This window comes from Harpia harpyja, chromosome 7 (assembly GCF_026419915.1).
Source record: "Harpia harpyja isolate bHarHar1 chromosome 7, bHarHar1 primary haplotype, whole genome shotgun sequence".
Taxonomy (NCBI): domain Eukaryota; kingdom Metazoa; phylum Chordata; class Aves; order Accipitriformes; family Accipitridae; genus Harpia; species Harpia harpyja.
Genome location: NC_068946.1, coordinates 51168960 through 51191186, shown reverse-complemented (window position 1 = coordinate 51191186; position 22227 = coordinate 51168960). Strand labels below are relative to the sequence as shown.

Genomic DNA, 22227 nt, shown 5'->3' with positions numbered 1-22227 from the left:
GGGGGGTTGTGGTAGTTTCAGAGTCCTGTACATCATGATGACTTCAAAATCAGAATTGCTACAGCATTAGTATTCAAGTTCCGTTCCTACTGCTGATGTGCCAAAAGACATCACAACCTTAAGGCTAATAAAAGGCACTGTAATGCTACATTTTAGCTGTCAGCCCCCTCGGTGCCTGCAGAAGCAAGTAGCCTGCTCCCTGCTGAGGAAGAGCTGGGTGTTCAACAGCCACCCGGCTCCGCAGGCAGGGAGGACTGATGCTGATTACCCTTGTTGGTAATGAGTCACCGGGAAATCCCATTGTGCCTACAAAGCTTTAAACACGGCAGGAGGCATTTGACACAAATGTGTTCTCAAACCTTCATTGTCAGATTCCCCCTGACTTGACTCTCATACTCCAGTCCAACCACTTGCTATGTAACATGGTTTTATTGTCGTCCACCCAGTTATCAAATGCCTTCTTCCGTGTAAAAGGCAGATCATTCCCACTCCCACCATACCAGCACTGCCATGTTTCTAAACTACACTGCCTCTGATGGGTCCTTCCTACACTTATTGTAACAGGCAAGGAGAAACAGGAGATGAAGACTTTGGGTATCTGCTTATGGCATCTACCTATATCAAATTGCAGATGTTTGACTTGCCAGAACAGTGAGATTTTACTGTTAGTTGTTGTAAAACAACAATATTGATAAATACAAGGCTTAATCTGAGATACAAAAATTAGCGATTAGATTTCTAATGAAATCCAACAAAAAAAATCATCTGGTTCCTGTGGTTGAAAGAACAACTTAGCTTTCACATCTTATTTATATGAAAGAATAAAGTAAAAAGGTAAGTACTTTTTAACAAATGGCGCGAAAAGGCAATGGAGGAATAGACCAATTTAGTCTTTAAGCTTAGGTGAATGCAAAAACATTCCCCAAATTGTGTGAAAACAATCTATCCTCTTCAAGTCTTTTCTTATCCAAATGAACATCTGAGAACATGTTTTCCAATCAGGAAGTGAAAGTTCTAACAAGTATTCGGTCTGTCCGCAGCTGCCACAGAAAATATCTATCATCTTACTTGTTTTTCCAAGAATCATTGTAATTAATGCCTCTCTAGTTTTTCTGGTGAGGCAGCTCTGACTGGAGCTTCCCCAAAAGAGCTTCCACACAAGGCACAGCATTTTCCAGAAGGATTTATGGGAGCTATCAAGCCTCTGTGTTTCAGATTCTTAAATCCAAATTACTTTTCTGGTTTGTAATTACAAGCAATTGAACCTTCTGAAAGGCAGCAAGTCAGTCTCAGGTAAAGTCTTCCCTCATTTCCCATCTACCATGTTCTTCCTTTGCTATGTATCTGCAGGTGTCTGTGATCCCATGTGCATGAACGGAGGGAAATGTGTACGCCCAAATGTCTGTGACTGCCCATCTGGTTGGAGGGGAAAGCACTGTAATAAACGTAAGCACCTCTACTTCGCATCAAACAGATTATTGTTACTTAGGCCAGTCAACACCAATTGTAATCTTCTTTTAATATTAAAAAACAATGTGGTGAATAGAATCTGGTTTGCTACTTCAGCAGTTTGAGGAGAAACAGTTTTAAGTACAGGTAATACAAAACGCTATAAAGATTTCATGCTTGCAAAGGAAAAAAGCTGTGTAGGGGAACCCTGGTTCTGCTTCATGCGGCTGTCTGTTATACATCTTGTTATGGAAATTCATTTTTATAGTATTAAACTTGAAGCATTGATTTTATGTTTTAACAGCTTCACATATTTTGTTATATTTTACGGAGAAATGCCATATATTTCAAAATACAGAACTATTTAAAGCCTGCTATAAAGCCTTCCGAACTGATATACTCTCAAGGTCACCAGATACATTTTGGTGCATAATTTGGAGGATGATGTGTTCTTATTCTGTAACTCTACCAGATCTGACTACAGTTACATAAAAATGTAATTAAAAAAAACCTCTCAACCTAAAATATTTTCAAGGAATATTTTTCCTTACGTGGCTATTCATTACCATGATGTTGACAGATAAACTGAATAAATTTATAATCAAGATGACATACTGTATGTAAACCAGATTAAAATATTGGCTTTTTACCCTTTGGGTCCTGATAGTAAATATAATTTCAGGAAAAGTGTTTTGAAATTATAATATTAATCATTTATTCAGAAATTCTGAAGGAAGTCTGTGTGTCTCACACTTATAAACCAAAACATGCATTCACTCTTTCAGGATCTCTGAAGAAATAATATATGCAGTATACATATCAAACTTTACTATGAGAATCTATTTATTTATAACATGGAAAACATAATATGCATATAACACATATGAATATATCATATGGAGAGTATTCTTAACTGATGGTGAGCTGAGCATTAAAACAGCAAAGGTCCCAGCAGACAGTCATCAAAGATAAATTGCTTAAGAAGCAAATATCAAAGAACCCTGAACACCGAGTATCTGAGGAATAGAACTCATTCACTTCTTTAGAAATTAACCATATGGAATAAAACCTAGCAGGTCACCTTTCAGACAGATCTTGAACATCCAGATATATTATGTACAACTTCTCACTTGTTTCATGTCAATCTGTTCAGCTGTTTGCCTGCAGAAATGTCTGAACGGTGGAGAATGTATAGGTCCAAACGTCTGCGAATGCTCTGAAGGGTGGGTAGGAATGCTGTGCCAGACCCGTAAGTGCTGCTTTAATTACTACACTTTTGTAGCCACACACGTTGCACCAGAGATCTTTATGCATTAAATTTTCTACTATGTGTGTCTTGCGTTAGGTTTACAGTTGCACTGGATGATCTTAAAGGCCTTTTCCAACATAAATGATTCTACGAGTCTCTGATTCTATTACATGTAAAAGTCAACCATAACATGATTAGCACCTAAATTCTGCCTCTTATTTGTCAGAACTGTCTTAGGCTGCCAGTAAAACTATTATTTTTAAAGACATTTCTGGACTCAACTTCAGCATGAGAAAGAGACCTGACTCATCTTTTACTTATGTGGATGCTAAGCTCGACCTGTCAGTCAAAATTAGTAGTCTTTAAATTAAATAATTTGAAATATAAGGTAAAAAAAGAGGGGTCAGGGACAAAAGGAAATGGAGTAACCCATTCTGTGTACCCAGATGGCATTAAGCACAGAAAGAAATTCTATGTATCTGCTAACCTAAGAGCCCGATCCTGTAAGTACTACGCGTTCAGACTGACCACCAAGATAGCTGGAAGTATTTGCATGTGGAAGAACTGGAAGACCTGGAATAGGAAGAGATCCCTTATTGCCTGTAACATACAGGGTCACTTCAGTTTGTATATGTTATTAGCTTTACAGTAAAAGGGCATGAAGAAAATATCAAGGCATTATCCCCTTTAAAGGGCAATCTTTCTTTCCTCTCACACTCACAGAGAGTAATTACTTATGGAAATCTTTTGTCAGTTAAATCCCAATGGCTGTGTAATTGTTTCTTTGTGCCAGCTGTCTTCTAGTTCAAACATGGTAATGTTTAAAGTTATTTATTAGTTGATGACATATTCTTGACTCAGTTTATTAAATGAATAAAAAAATCGTGCCTGTTCTTGTGAAAGGCAAGTAAGGCTTACTATCATTAACATTTTCTGCTGTCCTATGCAGGCACACACACCTAGGCAACTTTTTATATATCTATTTAACCAGCTCCTTTGAAACTTTGCTCCAAATCTGTTTATTTGCTAGTCACTGTTTTTACTATTTCTTCCCATATTTTCACTGTAGTGGGAATTAAATCAGCTTTTTGTCCAAAAGGAGCTGGCTGAAACTCCTAGGTCCCACAGGAAACCCAAATAACCACCAAGTGCTTGGAATTTCTGGTTTTTTATACAGAAAGAGAGAAGACTATTGTCAGAGAGCAGATGGTGAGGTCTTATAATGTTGCTCCAGGGCATTCACAGTGAAGCAGGGAGGAAGCAGGGGAACAAGAAAGTCTTCATCCTCACAGATGTTAGGTGTAAAGTTTTGCATAGAAGTGTAACCCCTGAAAGCAAGTCTGCTTTTGTGTTTTAATGGGAGTCTGTTTGCCCAAATCCAGAACTCAATGAAAAAAATGTATTTATCTGCCTAAACATAAATAGCCTTGGCCTCAGCTCTGGCACTGATGAGCAGGCTGCTAGCAGCAGCAAAGAGGACTGTAACCAACCTCTGGTTACATCTTTTTGTTACCCTCATATTTCTTTCGCCTGTTTCCCATCTCCCACAAACAGTGGGCCAAATCCATGCACTCTGCCAGAACCAGCACATTTCTGGCAAGGAGGTGTTTGGTTCATCACACTACTCCCCTTTGCAAAACTACTTTGTCAAACTTAAGCCCCCAAGGTTTCCCTGTGCTCAGCACCCCCTTTCCTGCTTGGATGTGTTTGCCCAAATTCTGTGCTCCGCTATAGTATCAACAACAAGGCTGAATATGGTCTTGATTTGCACCACTTTAACTACAGACTTTGGCTGTTAAACTCAACAACAGAGCAAAACATTCACATTATAAGATAGGAAAGTAGTAGCAACATGTTATTCAAATATTATTTCATATTCTATATTAATTTATTTTATTACATATTATATAAAAACTTTATTATTATTTTGTGTATGAATTTATTAATTTATATCATCTATTAATTATTATATTTTTCATATTATTAATCTAAACTGTTTCCATTTCCTAATGCAAAAATTCACTTTACAAGTAACAATCCAGATGATAGTTTTTCTCAGCAATCACTGTACCGTCTCCACTATCCAGAAGCAATTAGGGCTGGATTGTTTCTCTGGGCCTTTTTCAAGGGTAGGAGGAGGTTAGATAACCCCAGCTTCATTCTTTTCAGCCTGTGAATTCATGCAACTGCCCTTATGGAGATGGCAGAGATGGAAATGGAGATAAAGGTTTCATCTACACACTGAACCCCATTTTTTCCTCAATAACTTCCTAACACATATCCAGTAGGGTGACCAAACCAAAGGATCTACAGAGACTTCCACTGTTTTCTGGACATTTCTCAGAAGGAAAAAAATAGTTTCAGTTCTCTATACTGAGATAGCTAGCCAGAGTAAGCCATTAAGCCAACAAAAAACAAAGGACAAATACTGAGAATTCATCTTGGACATCCACTTTTGATTCATCTTTAGTAAGAAGGCACAGATCACCTTCATCAGTGCAGTTTCTAACTCACAAAAGCCTCAGCCTACAAAGACATGTCAAGAAGATGTTTGGAGGCAGCAGTAAATATAGCTGCCACAATAAAATCTTTCCTAAGTCTTCTGTTCTCAGTCTTCTATAAAACCAGAAAAAGCAAAACATGACATTCTCTACTTTTAAGTCCCTAATAATTAATTTAAATACTCACAAGTGCAAATACTGACTTCTCAGATTTACCTGCCAACTTTCACCAGGGAAGAAGGACATAGATCTCTATCACAAGTGATAGTCCAAAATGCTTCAACCTTTCAGTGGACACCACCACTGACAGTAACCTAGAGCAGATTTTCAGTTCTGTTGCAATGAAGATTGGCACTCTCTAAGTCAGAATGATTTTATCTCTAAAGTATTTTGAAAATGCTTCAGAGACCATGACCAGTCTCTGGCTACCACTACACTGCAGAACTTTGCAAGAGTAAAAGTATAGACTTTTAAGAGAAATTGGTAATGGATAAAATACAATAGTCTTCTTTTATCAGACTGTAAATAAAGAGGTCAGTCAAGAGAATAGTTTTGTTCCCCACTCATCTGTAGCTGAACAGAATGGCTTCTGGAAGACGATGGATAAAATAGGTCATTTGTCCCAACAAATAAGGTGTATGGTAGAATACAGGTATTACCCTTGATAAATACCTATGACTTTGATGGTCATAGTTTAAGGAATAATGGTCAAGTTTCAGGCTGTATTGCAGATGTAGGGAAATTACCTTTCAGAAGACAGGTTAAAAAAAGTCATTTGAAATATTCAACATATCTCCAATACAGAAACCAGCAGCTTCATAGATTAGGCTCCTTCCATTAGAACACATTTTCTGTCTGACTTTGCTTTTAGCTTTCATGACAGCAGCACAAATATTCCAAAAATTCCCTCTCTGAAAACACATAAACAGTATCCCAGGATCGCCATGTTTTTGTCAGTGATTTCCTTCCCATTCTATATTAGATACCCAGTCTGAAGCTCAATGCTTTTTGCTTCCCCCTGCCTCCTGCAGTGTTGACTTACATCTCTCTTTTTCTTGAGCTGGAAAAGAAACATTAGACCAAAGCAGTGAAAACATGACAGTGCAATCTGATTACCCTGACAGATATAGCCAAAACACAACCCAGTAAAGTCAAAAGGCTTCTGGCCAGGGATATAAGTCTGTTGTTTAAGGCTCTGAATGCAGGATCAAGGTATAATTCTAATAATTAATTATAAAGTATAAGAAGGTTATAGTTGTGAAGGATCTTCATCATTAAAATTCATGCTGCTATCTGCTGTTCTAATATTATTGAACCCATACTGGCTCCTCATTGCCCTTCAGAATATCTTCTCTTTATTTGCATGTTATAAGTGTCAAGCTTATAGCCTTATAATTTCCTCAACATTCTTCCTCATTCTCTCTCTCTGCCTTGAACAACATCTCAGACAGGCTTTCTTCTAGCTTTCCTATGTAACCCTTTCAAACCTTAAAAAAAGAAAAATTTAAAAAAAAAAGAATATAGTTCACATGCAAATTATAGCTCTGTTCTTTTAACACCCAGGGATAAATCTCCTTCTGTAATGGGCATTTATTGATTATAATTTTAACGTAAGCTTAGCTTATTAAATGACTTTCTTTGCTGAATCTGTGCAGGATAATGCATACATTGCCTGTGTCATTTTTAGTGTTTAGTGGCTTAGCATCCCTTGTAAATACATTTATGAAATATTCATTTGAACTTCAGCTATGTTATTATCCTCTGTGATTTCAATTCCAATTTTCTTCCAAAATGTTTTTAACTTTTTTCTTAACTGAGCTCTTGTTTTTCTGAGCACTACAGCAAGAAGCAGTGGGTGGAGAGGGAGAGACAGGCAGGTAGCAAAGGATAAAAAAGGAGGAAATCTTTTACCTTCCTTTTCTTTGTTTGCGTCAACTGAGAATCAAAGAAACCACAGACAGAAAAAAAGCCTGGTACCTTATCTAATGCCTGTTCTGTCCATGCATACCAGCACAACCCCAGCTGCTATAGGGGTCTCCAGAAAAGTCCACCTCTCTTTGCTTTACCTCTTCTTCTTTTATCCACTACCAAGCTGAAAGGGGAATCAACTTCCATCTTTCCCCAGATCAAGTTCATATCAAATGAATAATAGTAATATCATACACAGTTCTCTCTCTTCTAGCTTACTATACAGGGGAACAAAACTGGTGCGGGCACAAGGATCCCCTTCTGCTGACAATGCACTCCCTACTCAGAAACATTTTTGTTCCAGGAATGAAACTCTTAAGATTTTTCCAGTTAAAAATCTGACTACTTTCAAAGTTCATGGAGGAGCTGAAGTAGCAGTCAGCAGACGATGAGCACACTGTTCCAGCTTAAGCGTGATTTCATGCCTCCTCTGCCCCATCCACACCCAGGATTCAAACCTGCCCCCACCCCCGCCCTCCCCGAAGGAGAAATTCAGAAGTTTGCAGCTGCCCATTCTGGATCTTAAGGAGTGTTTTGCAACAGACACCTAGCAAAACCAAGTTTGTTTCTTAAAATCTTGTTTCAACAAAACAGCACTTTTACCTTTTCAAAATAGCAGAAATATATCAACTAGCTCATATACTAGGATGGCAAGTCACTAGCTCCAGGTCACTGGAGTCCTACAGCAGATAACCACCTGACACAGCTGGCTTTTTAAAAAAGGAGCACCTGAAGGTCACCAGCATGTCCAGGTCTCTGCGTGTTCTTGTTCTGGACACGGTACGGGTCAGTAGTTTTGACACAGCATGAACTCTCACTACCTGATTATACTTACAAGAGTAGCAGTTTGCCAGGCTGTTTACAGTTTCTCCTTTTTAAGATGCATAGAGTGGCAATAAATCTGCTTCTTCGCTCCTCTGTCCTATAGCTGTGAGGCCTGAAGTTCAGTATACATCTTTAGATTTTAATATTCCCTACTCTGGCAAAATCTCAACCTCCTCAGTGAGTGTTAGCTGCCACAATAACCTGATAGAACAAAAGCAATACAAATTCCAGATGTTAAACACTTTGTTGCTGGCCTTCCAAGGTCATTATAACAATCACTATAACTCTGAGAATCACATTTGGATGGCTTAGGATCTCACAGTGTGTTTTCTAAAGAAATTTCACTGGCCTGGTCTGTCTCTGAGATTTCAGATTGTAACACTAAGAATTTGCATGAGCTTAAACCTGTGCCAAAATCAGAACCTAAGTCTAACAAACTGAAGTTCTAGAATTTGTTCCTTCAGCACCTCAAAAAAGTAGATTTTCTCTGAAAAAACCCTCATTGGGTGTTGTGGGTTAAGCCCAGCTGGCAACAAAGCACCACGAAGCTGCTCGCTCACTCCTCCCCCCCGGCCTCCAGTGGGATGAGGAGGAGAAAATATGAAGACGTGCTTGTGGGTCGAGACAAGGACAGGGAGGGATCACTCCCCACTTATGGTCACAGGCAAAAGACAGGTTCAAGTTGGGGAAAAACAAAATCAATTTAATTTACTACCAATCAAAACAAGGATAATAGGAAGTAAAACCAAATCTTAAAACAACTTCCCCCCACCCCTCCCTTGTTCCTGGGCACAGCTTCACTCCTGAATTCTCTACCTTCTCCCTGCCAGCGGCGCAGGGGGACGGGGAATGGGGGTTGGGGTCAGTTCCTCGCACGTTGTCTCTGCTGCTCCTTCCTCCTCAGGGGCAGGACTCCCCACTCTTCCCCTGCTCCAGCGTGGGTCCCTCCCACGGGCTGCAGTTCCTCACAAACTTCCCTCATGTGGGTCCCTCCCACGGGCTGCAGTTCCTCACAAACTTCCCTGGCGTGGGTCCTTTCTGCGGGCTGCAGTCCTTCAGGCACAGGCTGCTCCAGCGCGGGCTTCCCCATGGAGTCCCGGCCATCTTGGGGGCATCCCCCTTCTCCGGCGTGGGCTCCTCTCTCCCCGGGCTGCAGGTGGGCATCTGCTCCCCCGCTCCCCTCCACAGGCTGGGGGGGCACAGCCTGCCACCTCACCGCGGGCTGCGGGGGCATCCCCTCCTGCCCCGCTCCTCCTCCTCCTCCTTCTTCACTGACCTCGGGATCTGCAGAGGGGTTCCTCTCACATCCCACTCCCCTCTCCGCTGCAGATTCCCCTTCTTAACTCTGTTCTCCCACTGTCTCTCTCTCTGTCTGTCTCGCTGAGGGGCTCGGCCTTGGCCAGCGGCGGGTCCGACTTGGAGCCAGGGAAGCTTCTAGCAGCTTCTCACAGGGGCCGGCCCTGCAGCCCCTTCCCCGCTACCAAAACCCCGCCACACAAACCCAAAACACATAGGGATACATTAAACTCTTTCAAGTCTGATGGAACACTTTGCTCCATGATGAAGGAGATGATGGTATTGGATCATAGATATGTGTCTACTTTATTTTCAGATCCGTCTTAATGGTTGCATGGTTTGCAGCCTCCTATATGCCTCTGCCTCACAAGAAAATATAAGCCACTTGTTGATACACATCTGACCAGTTTTGAAGGCACTTAGTCTGACTGCCTGTAACTAGGATACAATATTCTGGCAATATTTATAGAAGGTTTAACTCATGAGATCTAATTAAAATACTATGACATGTGTGTTCTTGAATTGGTGCCCTATGAATTGGCTGTTCTCTTTCCTCTATGCCAAAACAATGTCAAAACAATATAAACTGCTAATGAGGATGAAAAACTGGCTGAAATTTGACTAATTCAATTGATTATCTTTTTTCTCTCTTAAAAAAAATCCCCACTGATTCTTCTATTAACAGAATACCTTCAAATGGATGAGCCTCCATAAGTGATATGGTACTATAAACAAAATTTAAAAGTTTTTCTGATTCCTTTTTACCTGGAATAAATAGCTCATTGCTGATTCTGTGGGACCATGAAATTACATCTTCTTATGCCCCGGTTTCCATAGGTGTAAGTATGCAATTCACCGAATTCTCCCTTTTATTTATTGTGATATCATCCCCTTTGGGAGTACATATTTAACATATCTTTTCATCTCAAGTCAAGAATGAATCTTTTAACAGCTGTTATTTTAATTCAACTGGAACAAAAAAACCCAATTTTGGCACAAATCTGACCCAACCATCAATGCCCAGAACATATACTGGCTTTCAAAATTAGGCCTTGCACTGGTCCATTTCCGACTGAGCTGAGGCGATTACTTTAGCACAGTCTTCTCTTTCCCCACCAGTGGGAAGAAGAGGAGAAAAAAAAAAGAAAAATTATAACCCTAACAGACAAATAGGCATGAAAAAGCCTATGGAAAACCATTTTTAATACCTCAATATTTTTTTATTTATTGTCCTTTGCTCCATCATATGAAACTACAGAATCATGATATATTTTGTCAGAACATTTTCAAAAGCATCTAAATATTCCCTTTCTAATTACAAGACTTAGAATAACTGTATTTCTAAACAACTTTATCTTTCATTTGTAGCACTTTGTGAGCAAAAATGTCTGTTTGGAAGCAGATGCACAATACCAAATGTCTGTGCTTGCAGAAGTGGCTATACTGGTTCAGCATGTGAAAAGAAGGTAAGCTCCAAACCCACTGATTCTTATGGTAAGAGGGACAAAAATAACCAAATGGAACTGAAACAGCCTACAGGAAAATGGGTCAAAGTCTTGTTAACCTTATGAAAGGTGTAAATAAGGTTACAAAATAGTTTACAGGAAGTTTAATAACTGCTAAGCTGCCAAAATAACACTGTATCCAAGTTCTATACAAAATTTTCCCTTAAGGAACAGTTTAATACTTGAAATATAAAACCCACAAAAGCTGTGTCTGTTCTGGTAGGTAGGGTCATCCTTAATACAGTGCTCCTGTCCAAACTCGCTAATCATCTGCACAGTAAACCCTGGAGAAAAACAACTAGTTGCAGTCCAGCCCAAGCCTGGAAGCTTTTCTGAATTGCAAGGGCAACCTGTTCCTCCCCACCAGATGCCCCTCCGCTTGCTTTTCACCCCCTTCCCTTCCTAACTTTGCCTCTTTTTTGCAACATGCACCCAGGAGGTCTATGAGCAGCAATTACTCTTGTTCATTCCTTCTCCACTCCAGTTTCTGATGTCCACAGACAGCCTGCTTTGTCTTGCTGAGCTTGACTTCAGACTCTACATTAAATGTCACTACAGACCTATCCAAAAGTGGCAAAACACCAGAACAATTCTCATGGTCGGAGAGGGATTCATCTCGCTCCTCCAAATAACTTTGTTAGAGGCTCTTTTCCAAGATGAACTCTTCTAGCACCTGTTAGCACTTGCTATTCCGTTACCAAATGGGTGCTCCCACCTATGCTCAAACAGAGCTGATGGGACTAAATCTCCTGTGCCAAGGTGAATGGCAACCAAAACAGGTGACAGCTGTCCTGCTCTGTATCTTCTTGCTGTGACAGCTGTTCCTGTTGCCTTATGAAGAAACAATGATTTCTCTCTTCCTGGCATTGACCAAAGCAAACTGAAGTCCAGTTCATGCAAATCTTTTTTTGCATGAATTTGAGAAGCATTGAGTTGGGCAAATACTATCCTCACCACCTCCCCAAAAAACAGTAAGCCATGTCCAACTACCAGAATGGTTTGCAAGGTCATAGTACATCTGACAGCTGGGCTTGACCTGGCCATCACATCAGTGTATGTCTTTAAGTCGAGTTTATCCCCTACATCACCGCTAAGACAAAATCATTTTTTCCATCTTGCCTGGTGTGCCTAAACACTGTATGTATCAACTTGAATTTCCCCTTCTATTTTGAATACTGCTGTATTTCATATCCTGCACCTCCTGTTTCTCAGAGAATCTTCTGCCTTCCAGAGTCACAAACAGCCAAAACAATTTACAGGTTTGCCATTGTTAAGAGCCACAATTCTAAGCCATAGTCATTTCCCATAACTCAAACACTATTCCAGTCAGATGTCCTGATTGGCCCAATTTCCAAATTTTTCCTGCTTTCAAAAAGGCAGGTTGTCCTGTCATTTATCTATATTGAAAGGCTAGGGGCAAAAATCAACATATTTTCATTTCAATTACATAACGCATTAAGAGAAAGCATGAAAATCTATTCCGGTAGTCATTTTATTCTGTTAATGATAATTAGATTTTAATATCAGAATTAAAGTTCTGTATGGATTTTCTTAACAAGTACATTCTCGTACTAAATTACAGCTCCTACATCAATATTGAAATGCAGCTGATGTAGATCAGATGAGTAAGTGTTGTAATTTTCTATATATAAAAAAATCTATTAAATAGGTTGGCTGTAGCCTAGGAAAATACGGTGCACATTTTCTCAGTTAACAGAAGTCTAAATGGAAGCAGGAATATGCCAAGATAAACTGGAGTTATTGTCTGCAGGTGTTTATATCCAGGAGACTTTCCCTTGGTAGGTCAAGAGTTGCCCTCTTTGATACAGCAGACCAAGATTATCAGGATTGCTTTAGAGCATTACTCTAGTTGTGAAAGTGTGAAGTATGATATTTGTCATTTCACAAATGAAGTGGAACTTTGTTGCACTTAACAGAAAATATTACATCAAAAAAATAGGCTTCCTTTTCACATGAATAGACTATTACATGGTAAATCACTCCTGAAAGAAAAAGAAAGTAGAAGACGACTTTGCATATTTTGTATGTCCAGAATGCCAAGCCATCAATGATACATGTAAACACATGGGTCTCTCTAGTAATGATTAATCTCACATTTTTCAAGACTGTTTAAAGCACTCTTCAGTTTCACGGCTTATTCTGCAGAATTACTGATTGGCTGTGCTGATATGAACGTGCATTACTTTGATGTGAAGAAGGAAATGCTCTGAATAAAAGAGAATTAACAGGTTCCCTTCAATCTGTGAGCCTTGTTGAAAGCTAGAATCAAAGTTAGTAATAAAAATGATGGATTTAATGGTGTCTAGTTTAAATTACATGGCTTATGTTATATGAAAGCAAATGAGCTACCCCTCCAAAAAAACAAAATTATGAGAGATATTAAAATGCAAAGCTCATTTACTAGCATGGATTACAGTAAATTGTAAACATAGGAATTCATACCCATATTGCTGTGGAAAAGTTGCGATGATAGTCTTCCCAAGAGTTAATTTATCAGACTGGATCAGGTATAACTGAACAATCTGTACAAGTTTTAATCAACTTCTTCTCCAAACCTCTCAATCGTGGAAATCTCACAATTTATCTAAGTAATTGTCCAAGTATTTAACTACATTATTAGAGCACAGTTTTGTTTTTCCTAACCCTGAACATAAACCCAATCTGTTGCAAGTAAAACTGATACTTCTTGGGGTAACCTTGGTGGGCACAGAGAAAAGTTATCACAGTTCTTTCAGTAACAACATTTATACGTTTGAAGACAATTAGAGTCTCTGCTGCCTGATTTTCTCCCATTTTCCTAAGCTAAACCAACCAATTTTCAAGCCCTGTTCTCTGTTGCTCGTCTAAACTGTCTCCAGTTTCTCTATATCCTTCCTGACATGCTGTAGCTGAGCACCAGTGCAGGCTAGTGCCCAGCAACTGCCTCCCTGTGTGTCTCTGATTAATATATTTACAGCAAGAGATTTACATTTTTCTGCAGCAGTGCTGCAACCTGCTCAGTCTTTTCCACAGTGCTGATACCATATCACTTATTTCCCATTTGGCATTTGTGCAGTTGACTTTTCCTCTGTAAGCACCATCTTTATTGTCTTTACTTAATTTTCTCTTACGGATTTCAAGCTGTCTCACCCATTTATCAAAACGGTTTTTAATTCTAAGCCTGCTTGCACTGCCTCCAAGTGTGACGATGTTCAAAAATGTGACACCTCATTGTCTAAAACATTAATGAAAGTAGCGAAGAATAGAAAAATCAGGGCCTTCAGACTATTGATATAATTATTCCTTGATAATACTTTCTCAAACAGGCTTTGCTCCTTACTTATTTCATCTGAATCATACTTACTGGCACGACTATCTGAGTCATATCAGAAGTCTCCCTAATGTAAAAAACACATCTGTTCTTGGTGGATAGAGTGGCTGGTTCCCTTATTAAGCTTGAGGGGTTTATAAATTGATTGTTTAATAATTTGTGTTAGTATCTTTCCAGATACCAACTTAGTCTGAATCTTTGGCTGTCATTCCCTTGCTTTTCCTTTTTTTTTTCTCATTCAAAAATATGTATTATTTTTATTGGGACTACTTATATCCTTCGGGAGTTCTCAAAGCAAGTCACTGCTGGTTTAGAAAATGCATCTTTAAATATGCTGGGGTAAACTCTGTGAGGCCCTGTTGACCTGGAAAAGCTGCTTCATGTAAAGACCCTCTTATATACAAAGACTTTCCATATGGGGAGTTAATGCACAGTAGATAGCATACCATAAATTCAAATCCCAGTTTATTGCCTAGTCATTTAACCTTGTAAACAGGCCTTAAATCTGACTTCTCTGAATCTGAATACTCAGTTCCTTCCCTACTGTCCCTTGCATGCCTGTTCCCTTGTTAATTCTGATCATGTTAAACCTTTTGTCACATTTAACCTTTCCGTGAAGACTGAAGAAAAGGCATTGAGCACATAGCCTTGCCTGTGTCATCTGCAATTTTCTCTCCTTCCTGTTAGATTTACCACTATGTTTTGCTATGGGAGTTAAAACTCGTGCTTTGCTCTGTTTCTGTTATGAATCTTCAAATAATGGGAACAACACAGTAGCAGTGGCATGTAAAATTTGTCCAAAAACCTGGATTAAATTGGAGTGGAGCAGCCTCTTCCTTTCCCTCAGCAGCAGCTGACAAGGGATGCTCTAGGTGACTGCACTCGCAGCTAACTGAATTGCACCAACCTCCCTTTCCTAGGGAAGGAGATGCAAGCTAATTGCCACTTACCCAGTTTAGGAGACTGATTTCCTCCTTTAAGCTTAATTTCTGGTCTTCAACTTATTCTCACAAAATTAGAGTGAAAAATTCATTTTTAGCAGCATTTTTTTCAGAGTATGGACTGAAAACACTAAGGAGATAGATACAGGGAGCTAGAAAAAAAAGGCCTCACTGCAGAACTCCTTTTTCTTCCACAAACTAAATAGTGTCTGGAGTCTGGTTTTCCCAGTGCATTTGGAAAAGCTGGACAGCCCATATTCGCTTAATCACGTTATTCCCCTTTCTCTGCTGTAATCTTCGGTATAGTTCCCTTTTGTGCAGTTAAGATTCCTGGAGGAACAATATACGTTTTCCCAAATTATTCATCATCTACATCCTAGTTCTCACATTTATATTGCCAAATGATTTGCAATTCATTTTCTGACATTTTTGGTTTACTTTTTTTTGGACTTCTGCTAAACAAAGCCTGCCAACAGCATTCCTCAGAAGGCTAATGAACTTGCTAGAATAGCAATCACTCTCTTAGAAATCTTCTGCGTATTTTTAATTTGTATTGACTCTTTGAGAGATCCAGATAATTTAGGAAGTTTCATGGCAGACATGAAGACAAATGCTCCTGCTGACTTTTACATTCAAAACAGCCATTAGAGCACATTTGTTCAGGGCTGGAAGGGGTGACCCAAACAAAAAAGACTAAACAGACCTCTTTTCCAGTGGAACCACAGTTAAAAACTTTGGCAAGAGTCCCAAAAGAGACTAAGAAAGACAATCATGGCATCGTTTGCACAACAGGGAGTTTTTCAGAAAATTGAAATTCATATTGTATCTGTTGTCCTATCTGATACCATCACGCTTTCCTTGGGTTTTTTTTCCTTCCTAAATGGATTAAAGTAATAGCATTAATTAAGCCAACAGAATTAATTTAAGCTAAACAATGTTATCTAGTTAGATATAAATGGTACATAATATTACACTACAAGCTATCGTGACGGTGTATTGTCCCAATAACAGTTTAAATATTAATGCACTAAACTTGCCTGTCTGTTGAATATTTATTCTAAAGCATAAAGGTACTGAGAAGTGTAGCCTGTTACAGAAAATAATAATTAAGAACAGGCTTACCTTATAGCAGATATTTTTAACACTCGAATTTACCAGTAAACCAAACAGCAGCAGGCCATTCATTCCCTATGAATGAACCCAGTGACTACCCTCCAAAGATTAAACATACTATTGATTTCAGTACAGCCTGAAAATACAGGATATTTTTAATAAACAATTTCTCATATTAGGCAACCCTCTGCTGCAGTTAGTGACCTTAACATCACTATTACTTTGTTCATTTATACACTAACAGACATTAAACCACAAATCATGGTGCTGAAGTTATACGAGCTGTATTTAGCATCTGTGAATATACAGGCTAGTCATCTGTGGAGTTTTAGGGAAAAATAGCATGCCTATTCTTAAATTATTTGACGAATAAATGGAAGTAATACGAGATAAAAAAGGGAAAGTCAAATATAAGCAGTATGAAGCTACACATGTATGTCAGTCAGACTATTTGCTTGCTTATTACAAAGGAATGTAAGAGTAGTTAATGCTATTTAAGCAAAAAAAATAAGACTGTGACTTCCTCATCATATCACTGAATATCTTCAACACATATACTTGTTCCTGTATTCAGACTGTATTCAGAGGCTTCTTGATACACTGTAGTTAGCCTAGATCTGGAAGCACCCAAGAGCTTGGGCTTCCAGGCGTGCCCAGATAAATCCATGCAGAGATGTGCCCTACCAGGTGAACTCACCAGCTCGGGTCCCTGCTGACCTGGAGGTCTCCATGTATGCTCCATCCTACTGATGACAAAAACCTGCCACTGGTTCTTAAAGGATTTAAAGAACTATGGTAGTGCACAGTATGAATACTTGATCACACTTTTAGTTTCAGAGAAGCTTGTGAAGAAAGAAAACTTATAAAAGTGTTCATTCTGGACTTCTGCTGTTTCCCTGCAATAAAAAGATGCATCCTATATCTTCTCTTTAAGTCTAAATGGGACAGAAGAGCATTACTGATTTGGAAATCACAATGCTTTTCTTTAGCTTTCATTAGAGTTTCATGAACACAGGAGAAACCAATCTATTGAAAGTCTTCCCTGATATGTTTGACTTCAGCTGACACATGCCTTCAGAATGGATTTTGGGGGTGACTGCAGACAGGTCTATGTAACATGAATACTTAGAAGTTTCTGCCCTTTTTGGCACTAAATATATACTCCAACTTTCTTCACACATTTCTACCAAAAGAAAGCAAGACAGGGCCTTTGCAATATTTTAATTTTCATAATATGTCCTATTTTATATATAAACATTCATATATATATATATCCGCATCCAAAGAAGAGCAACGAAGCTGGTAAAGGGTCTAGAGCACAAGTCTTAGGAGGAGCAGCTGAGGGAACTGGGGTTGTTTAGCCTGAGGAAAAGGAGGCTGAGGGGAGACCTTATCGCTCTCTGCAACTACCTGAAAGGAGGTTGTAGTGAGGTGGGTGCTGGTCTCTTCTATCCAGTAACTAGTGATAGGACGAGAGGAAATGGCCTCAAGTTGCACCAGGGGAGGTTTAGATTGGATATCAGGAAAATTTTCTTCACCAAAAGGGTTGTCAAGCACTGGAACAGGCTGCCCAGGGAAGTGGTTGAGTCACCATCCCTGGAGGTATTTAAAAGACATGTAGATATGGCACTTAGGGACATGGTTTAGTGGTGGGTTTGGCAGTGTTAGGCTGATGGTTGGACTCAATGATCTTAAAGGTCTTTTCAAACCTAAATGATTCTATGATTCTATAACTATATATATATATTTACACAAACAAATATATACACATCTAAAATCCAGATACATATTTTAGTATAAATGTGTATATAGATAAATGGAAATGTGTAATAGGACACAGACATGCACATACATGTTTATTTGTCCTCAATAAATATATATCACTCTTCCAGATATTACACACATTTTTCCCATGTAAACTCAAATCCTTACTCTAACTAAACCTGTCTAAATCCCAGAAGACACTTGGAGAAGTACGCTCCCTTTTCATATAAAATAAATGTTCCGTGTACTATTCACAAACAAACAACTGCTACCTGGGTACATCACTATCAGAAACTAAGGTAAGGTATTTTAGAGTCAAACAGGGAAGTAAAATTTGGATACACGATGCTAATATCAATGTTAACCTGTCATATCAAATAGATACACATCAAGATTAAGGAGCACCTTTCTTCTTGTCCTGAATAATAAATTAATGTCAACATCTTTATGTGCTTTGTAATATAGATTTCTATAAAACTGCCCTTCAAAATGGGTTCTTAAATCTATGTGCTAGCATAAAATAAAGCTTTTCATATCACCTATTATCTTGTTTTGGGATGAAGAAAATTCACTCATGTATTTAAACCAAGATGATATTCATGGACAACTTCTGCTGTATGAAAATGGGATAAGTGCACTGAAACGCTTTCAGGCAAGAAGCCAACAATCTCCATGCGTTATACGGAAGTGGCAGAGTGATTTTTTTAAGGCACACCTGCTTTAGATGAAAGAAATTGAATTCCAACTCCATAACTGTCAAGCGCCACCACAAATAATAGAGCCTAAGCCACATCATTTCAGCAATATAGCTATTTTCCTGTTGAAGCGATGGAGCAGAAATCAGCCTTAGCTAGATGATATCACTTTATGTGCATGCTTTGGAAACAGTTCCATTCATCATTTCACTGCTTAATCCCTTTCAGTAACATGTTCTTCATTCCCTAGTTAATAAAAACTTTGGTTACCTAAGTCAAAATTGTGAAAAAAATGTGGATTGTGATTTTGCCGTAATTACATATAAATTCCGAAGAAAATACAGTAACTACAATAAATTATTTGAATGCTTGCACATATTTTTTCTTACATGACATCACATGCATGAGGCTGTTTCTTCTACAGTCCCTTAAGCAGCTGAATCCTCATTTCTTTTTTGCAGCTCCCAATAGGATGAAGATAACATAACAACAACAGGACAACGAAGACAATCATTTGGGTATTGATAATCTGGCACTGAGCACGTTTTTCATTTGGGAAGATAGTGTGAAGAAATTGCTAGTTCTCTCCCTTCTACCCTCATATAATCACACAGAAGAATAAAAAAAAAAAAACCCAACCCTTCTCGTATGTCAATAAACCTACATTTATTTTCAAACCTGTCTATGGCAAGGCTCAAATTCATGATCCATGGCTGTAGTGACACCATCACAATGACTGCTCCTGACAACAACAAGATTTTAAAATGGCACAGACCATTTTATAAAGATTTTTAGTGCCGTGTTATTCTGCTTTCATTAAAATTTGAAGGCACAGATTAATTTCCTCATTTCTTCCCATTTTTTTTAAACAGGTATGTTTGCCCACAGTCTAGAGAAAAGTGAATACATAAGATCCTGCTGCTTCTGAGAAATTTCAGTGACTACCAAGGGAAAGACCTCAATAATGTTTAACCAAACTAGCTCCAGCCTGTATTGTCTTTCCCTGAGTAACTGCTAGAGCCAAATGCTTTAGTTTCCTAAGTTGCTAATGTATCAGCATTTATTTGTGGACGTATCAATGCAATACCTGGTGAAATGCTGGCTTTTATTTGCCTTTACACCTGAGTTCTTCTTTGCCCTCTGTAATGGCTATACATTGCTCCTGGGCAAGTTAATGGTCGACATGCCAAGGACACAGAAGGCCCCATGTACCCATACAGTCTTAATCCCTGGAAGCACTTTATAAAACTAGCTCTCTAATCATACAGTAGGGGCTTAGTGAAATACTGGAAAACCTAGGTGCTCTCAGAAATCTGCATCTTAATCTGAAAATTCAGGTTTACAGAAATCTACCATTGGCTCACCTACCAGTGGCCAAAAGATGAGCCGCGTGTTTCATCGCAGGCAGCGGTACTGACGTGGGGTGGGATGGAGCAGTGGCAGGAAACCTGGCGGGGGGAGGAAGGAGTGCAAGGAAGGGAATGAGGACACCAATTATAAGTTCACTTGGAAAAAAGAGTTTTAAACTGTCACCTCGGGCAACTCGGGTTCAGTAAAGTAAATCCCAAACCGTGCTCTGGGCATTCATGCTCTCCGTTCATTTGTCTCACTGGAAGATTCAGAGTAACTGAAAAAAGACCAAAATCTCAGTGCCTTGATGGAGGAATACAGAAGTTTTGACACTCCCTCACTCTTCCAAAAGCAACTTAGGGAAACAACGATACAAGTAAGGATATTTTGATTGAACCTTCAGGGCTGCAACAGTAACTAGATGTAAGATTTGATCTGACCCTCACTGTCAATTTATAAGAATAAAAAATACTGACTGTGAGACCTTTGAATACTGCAAATTAAGGGTTTAAAAAAGCTTGGAATAACTGTCGCTACTATAATTCACAGAAACATTCCTCCTCCCTTTCATCCAGCTCCTAATAGTAGCATTTTTTCCCCACGTCTAATATCGCAAAATGATTTAAATGTATCCATTCTGTTTTCCAATAAATGATTCTCTATTCTTTATTTCTGAAGTTTCACCTTTCATTTTATGTTATGAACCGCTCCAATGTAAATAGTAAAAGAATAAAAAAGCAAATTACACTCGCCACTCCTTGCAAGTTTCCTACAAACACTTAGACAAAGGACTAGACCTCAAGAATACTTGCTGTATTTTACTAATACATACTTATCTAGATCACAGTTAGCAATGTTAATATGAAGTTAAGTTTTTAGCATTCACTTTAACAGTTCCAGGAAGACATTAATACTAAAACAGAGCATTGGCACCAGATGAGTATCTACAAGATTAAATTTAGGGTGGCAATTACGCCTTTCTTGAAGTACGGCCCCAATCAATAAAAAAGATTTCTATTACCTTGCCTCCATAATGTCTACAAGAGACAGTGCTAATGAACAAAACCCCTTGCCAAGATTGGATTTCAAAACCTAAAATAGCTTTCAACACCTTGCAGCTTCTCACTGTATTTCTAGAAGTGACTATTTGAGACAATATACATCCCCATCTATTTTTAGACAATTAGAAAGTTATTTTGCATCATTGAGGATAGTTTATGTGTGATTATAAACCAGAAACAATCACTAATAAATAGTAACACTCAGGTTCCAGTATCTGATATCAAACTACAGGTAACCTACAGTTACTGCAGTTTCACAGATCGTGTTAGTGTAACACTTCTTTTCTGGAGGATGAATTTGACACTGTTCCTTTCTCCCAGCCAGTTTAGCACTTAACTGATTTTCTTCCCCTGATTGTTCAATATACTTTGGTAAAAAGTCACTAGATGATACAGTGATGACTATATTCCCGGCTTGTGTTTTAAACAAGATATACAATAATGTAAGAGAAAAATTATTCTCTAGAATTCCACAGGTGTTTTATACCTTGTTGAAAAATACCCAATCGAGACATTTTCTTGCAAATACAGGGTCTTATTTTTCTAAAACTTCTCTTATAAGCCACTTCTTCTAATTGTCATGTGTCCAAAAATACTGCAAGGAGCTTAAGGTAGGAGGCAGTCTTACTAATTGCACTCTACCAAAAAAATGTACCAGCTCAGTATAGTTACTTGAAGTTACAAGTTACTTAGTTCTAACTTCTAATTGTCATTATGACTTCCAATACTCTCTGTTTGCTGAAGACTTATTTCAAAATACTATTAAAACCCAAAATAAATCATGACCTCTTGTTATGGGAATAGGAAACAGAACCATCACGCAAAAGGGGGATTGTATGGGTTTTTTCTTAACGTAAACCTTTTTAAGAGCACAGTCATTGGCAGATTTAACTAATTCATGGCTTATAATATTCATTCATGTGGATGTTTAAACATTAAGTCCCTGGCTCTAGTCTTTTGGAATTTTCATAGGGTTTGTGTTGTTTTCAAGAGAAAAGATGACACTAACACTTTTTCTACCTACAAAGAAGGAGACTGCAATAAGTAGGAAGGAGTTAATTTTTCTTGCCAAAAAGATGGGGCAGGTTATATGCTTCATTGGACATATGTATGTATGCACATATATGTGTACCTCCATAGTACATTAGCTTAAAACCTCCTAGAAGTTGCTGTGAGGCA

At 38.6% G+C, this 22227-nt stretch overlaps 1 protein-coding gene across 1 annotated transcript in view; it reads left to right on the top strand.

Annotated features, from left to right (window-relative positions):
- Positions 1-20656, top strand: part of LOC128144630 (von Willebrand factor D and EGF domain-containing protein-like) — a 190550-nt gene extending 169894 nt beyond the window's left edge. The window contains exons 26-29 of the mRNA XM_052793761.1: positions 1351-1446; positions 2603-2698; positions 10657-10754; positions 19099-20656. Of these exons, the coding sequence (XP_052649721.1) occupies positions 1351-1446; positions 2603-2698; positions 10657-10754; positions 19099-19113 (305 nt within the window). The 3' untranslated portion in view covers positions 19114-20656. The remainder of the gene's footprint in view (positions 1-1350; positions 1447-2602; positions 2699-10656; positions 10755-19098) is intronic.
- The last annotated feature ends 1571 nt before the right edge of the window (positions 20657-22227 follow it).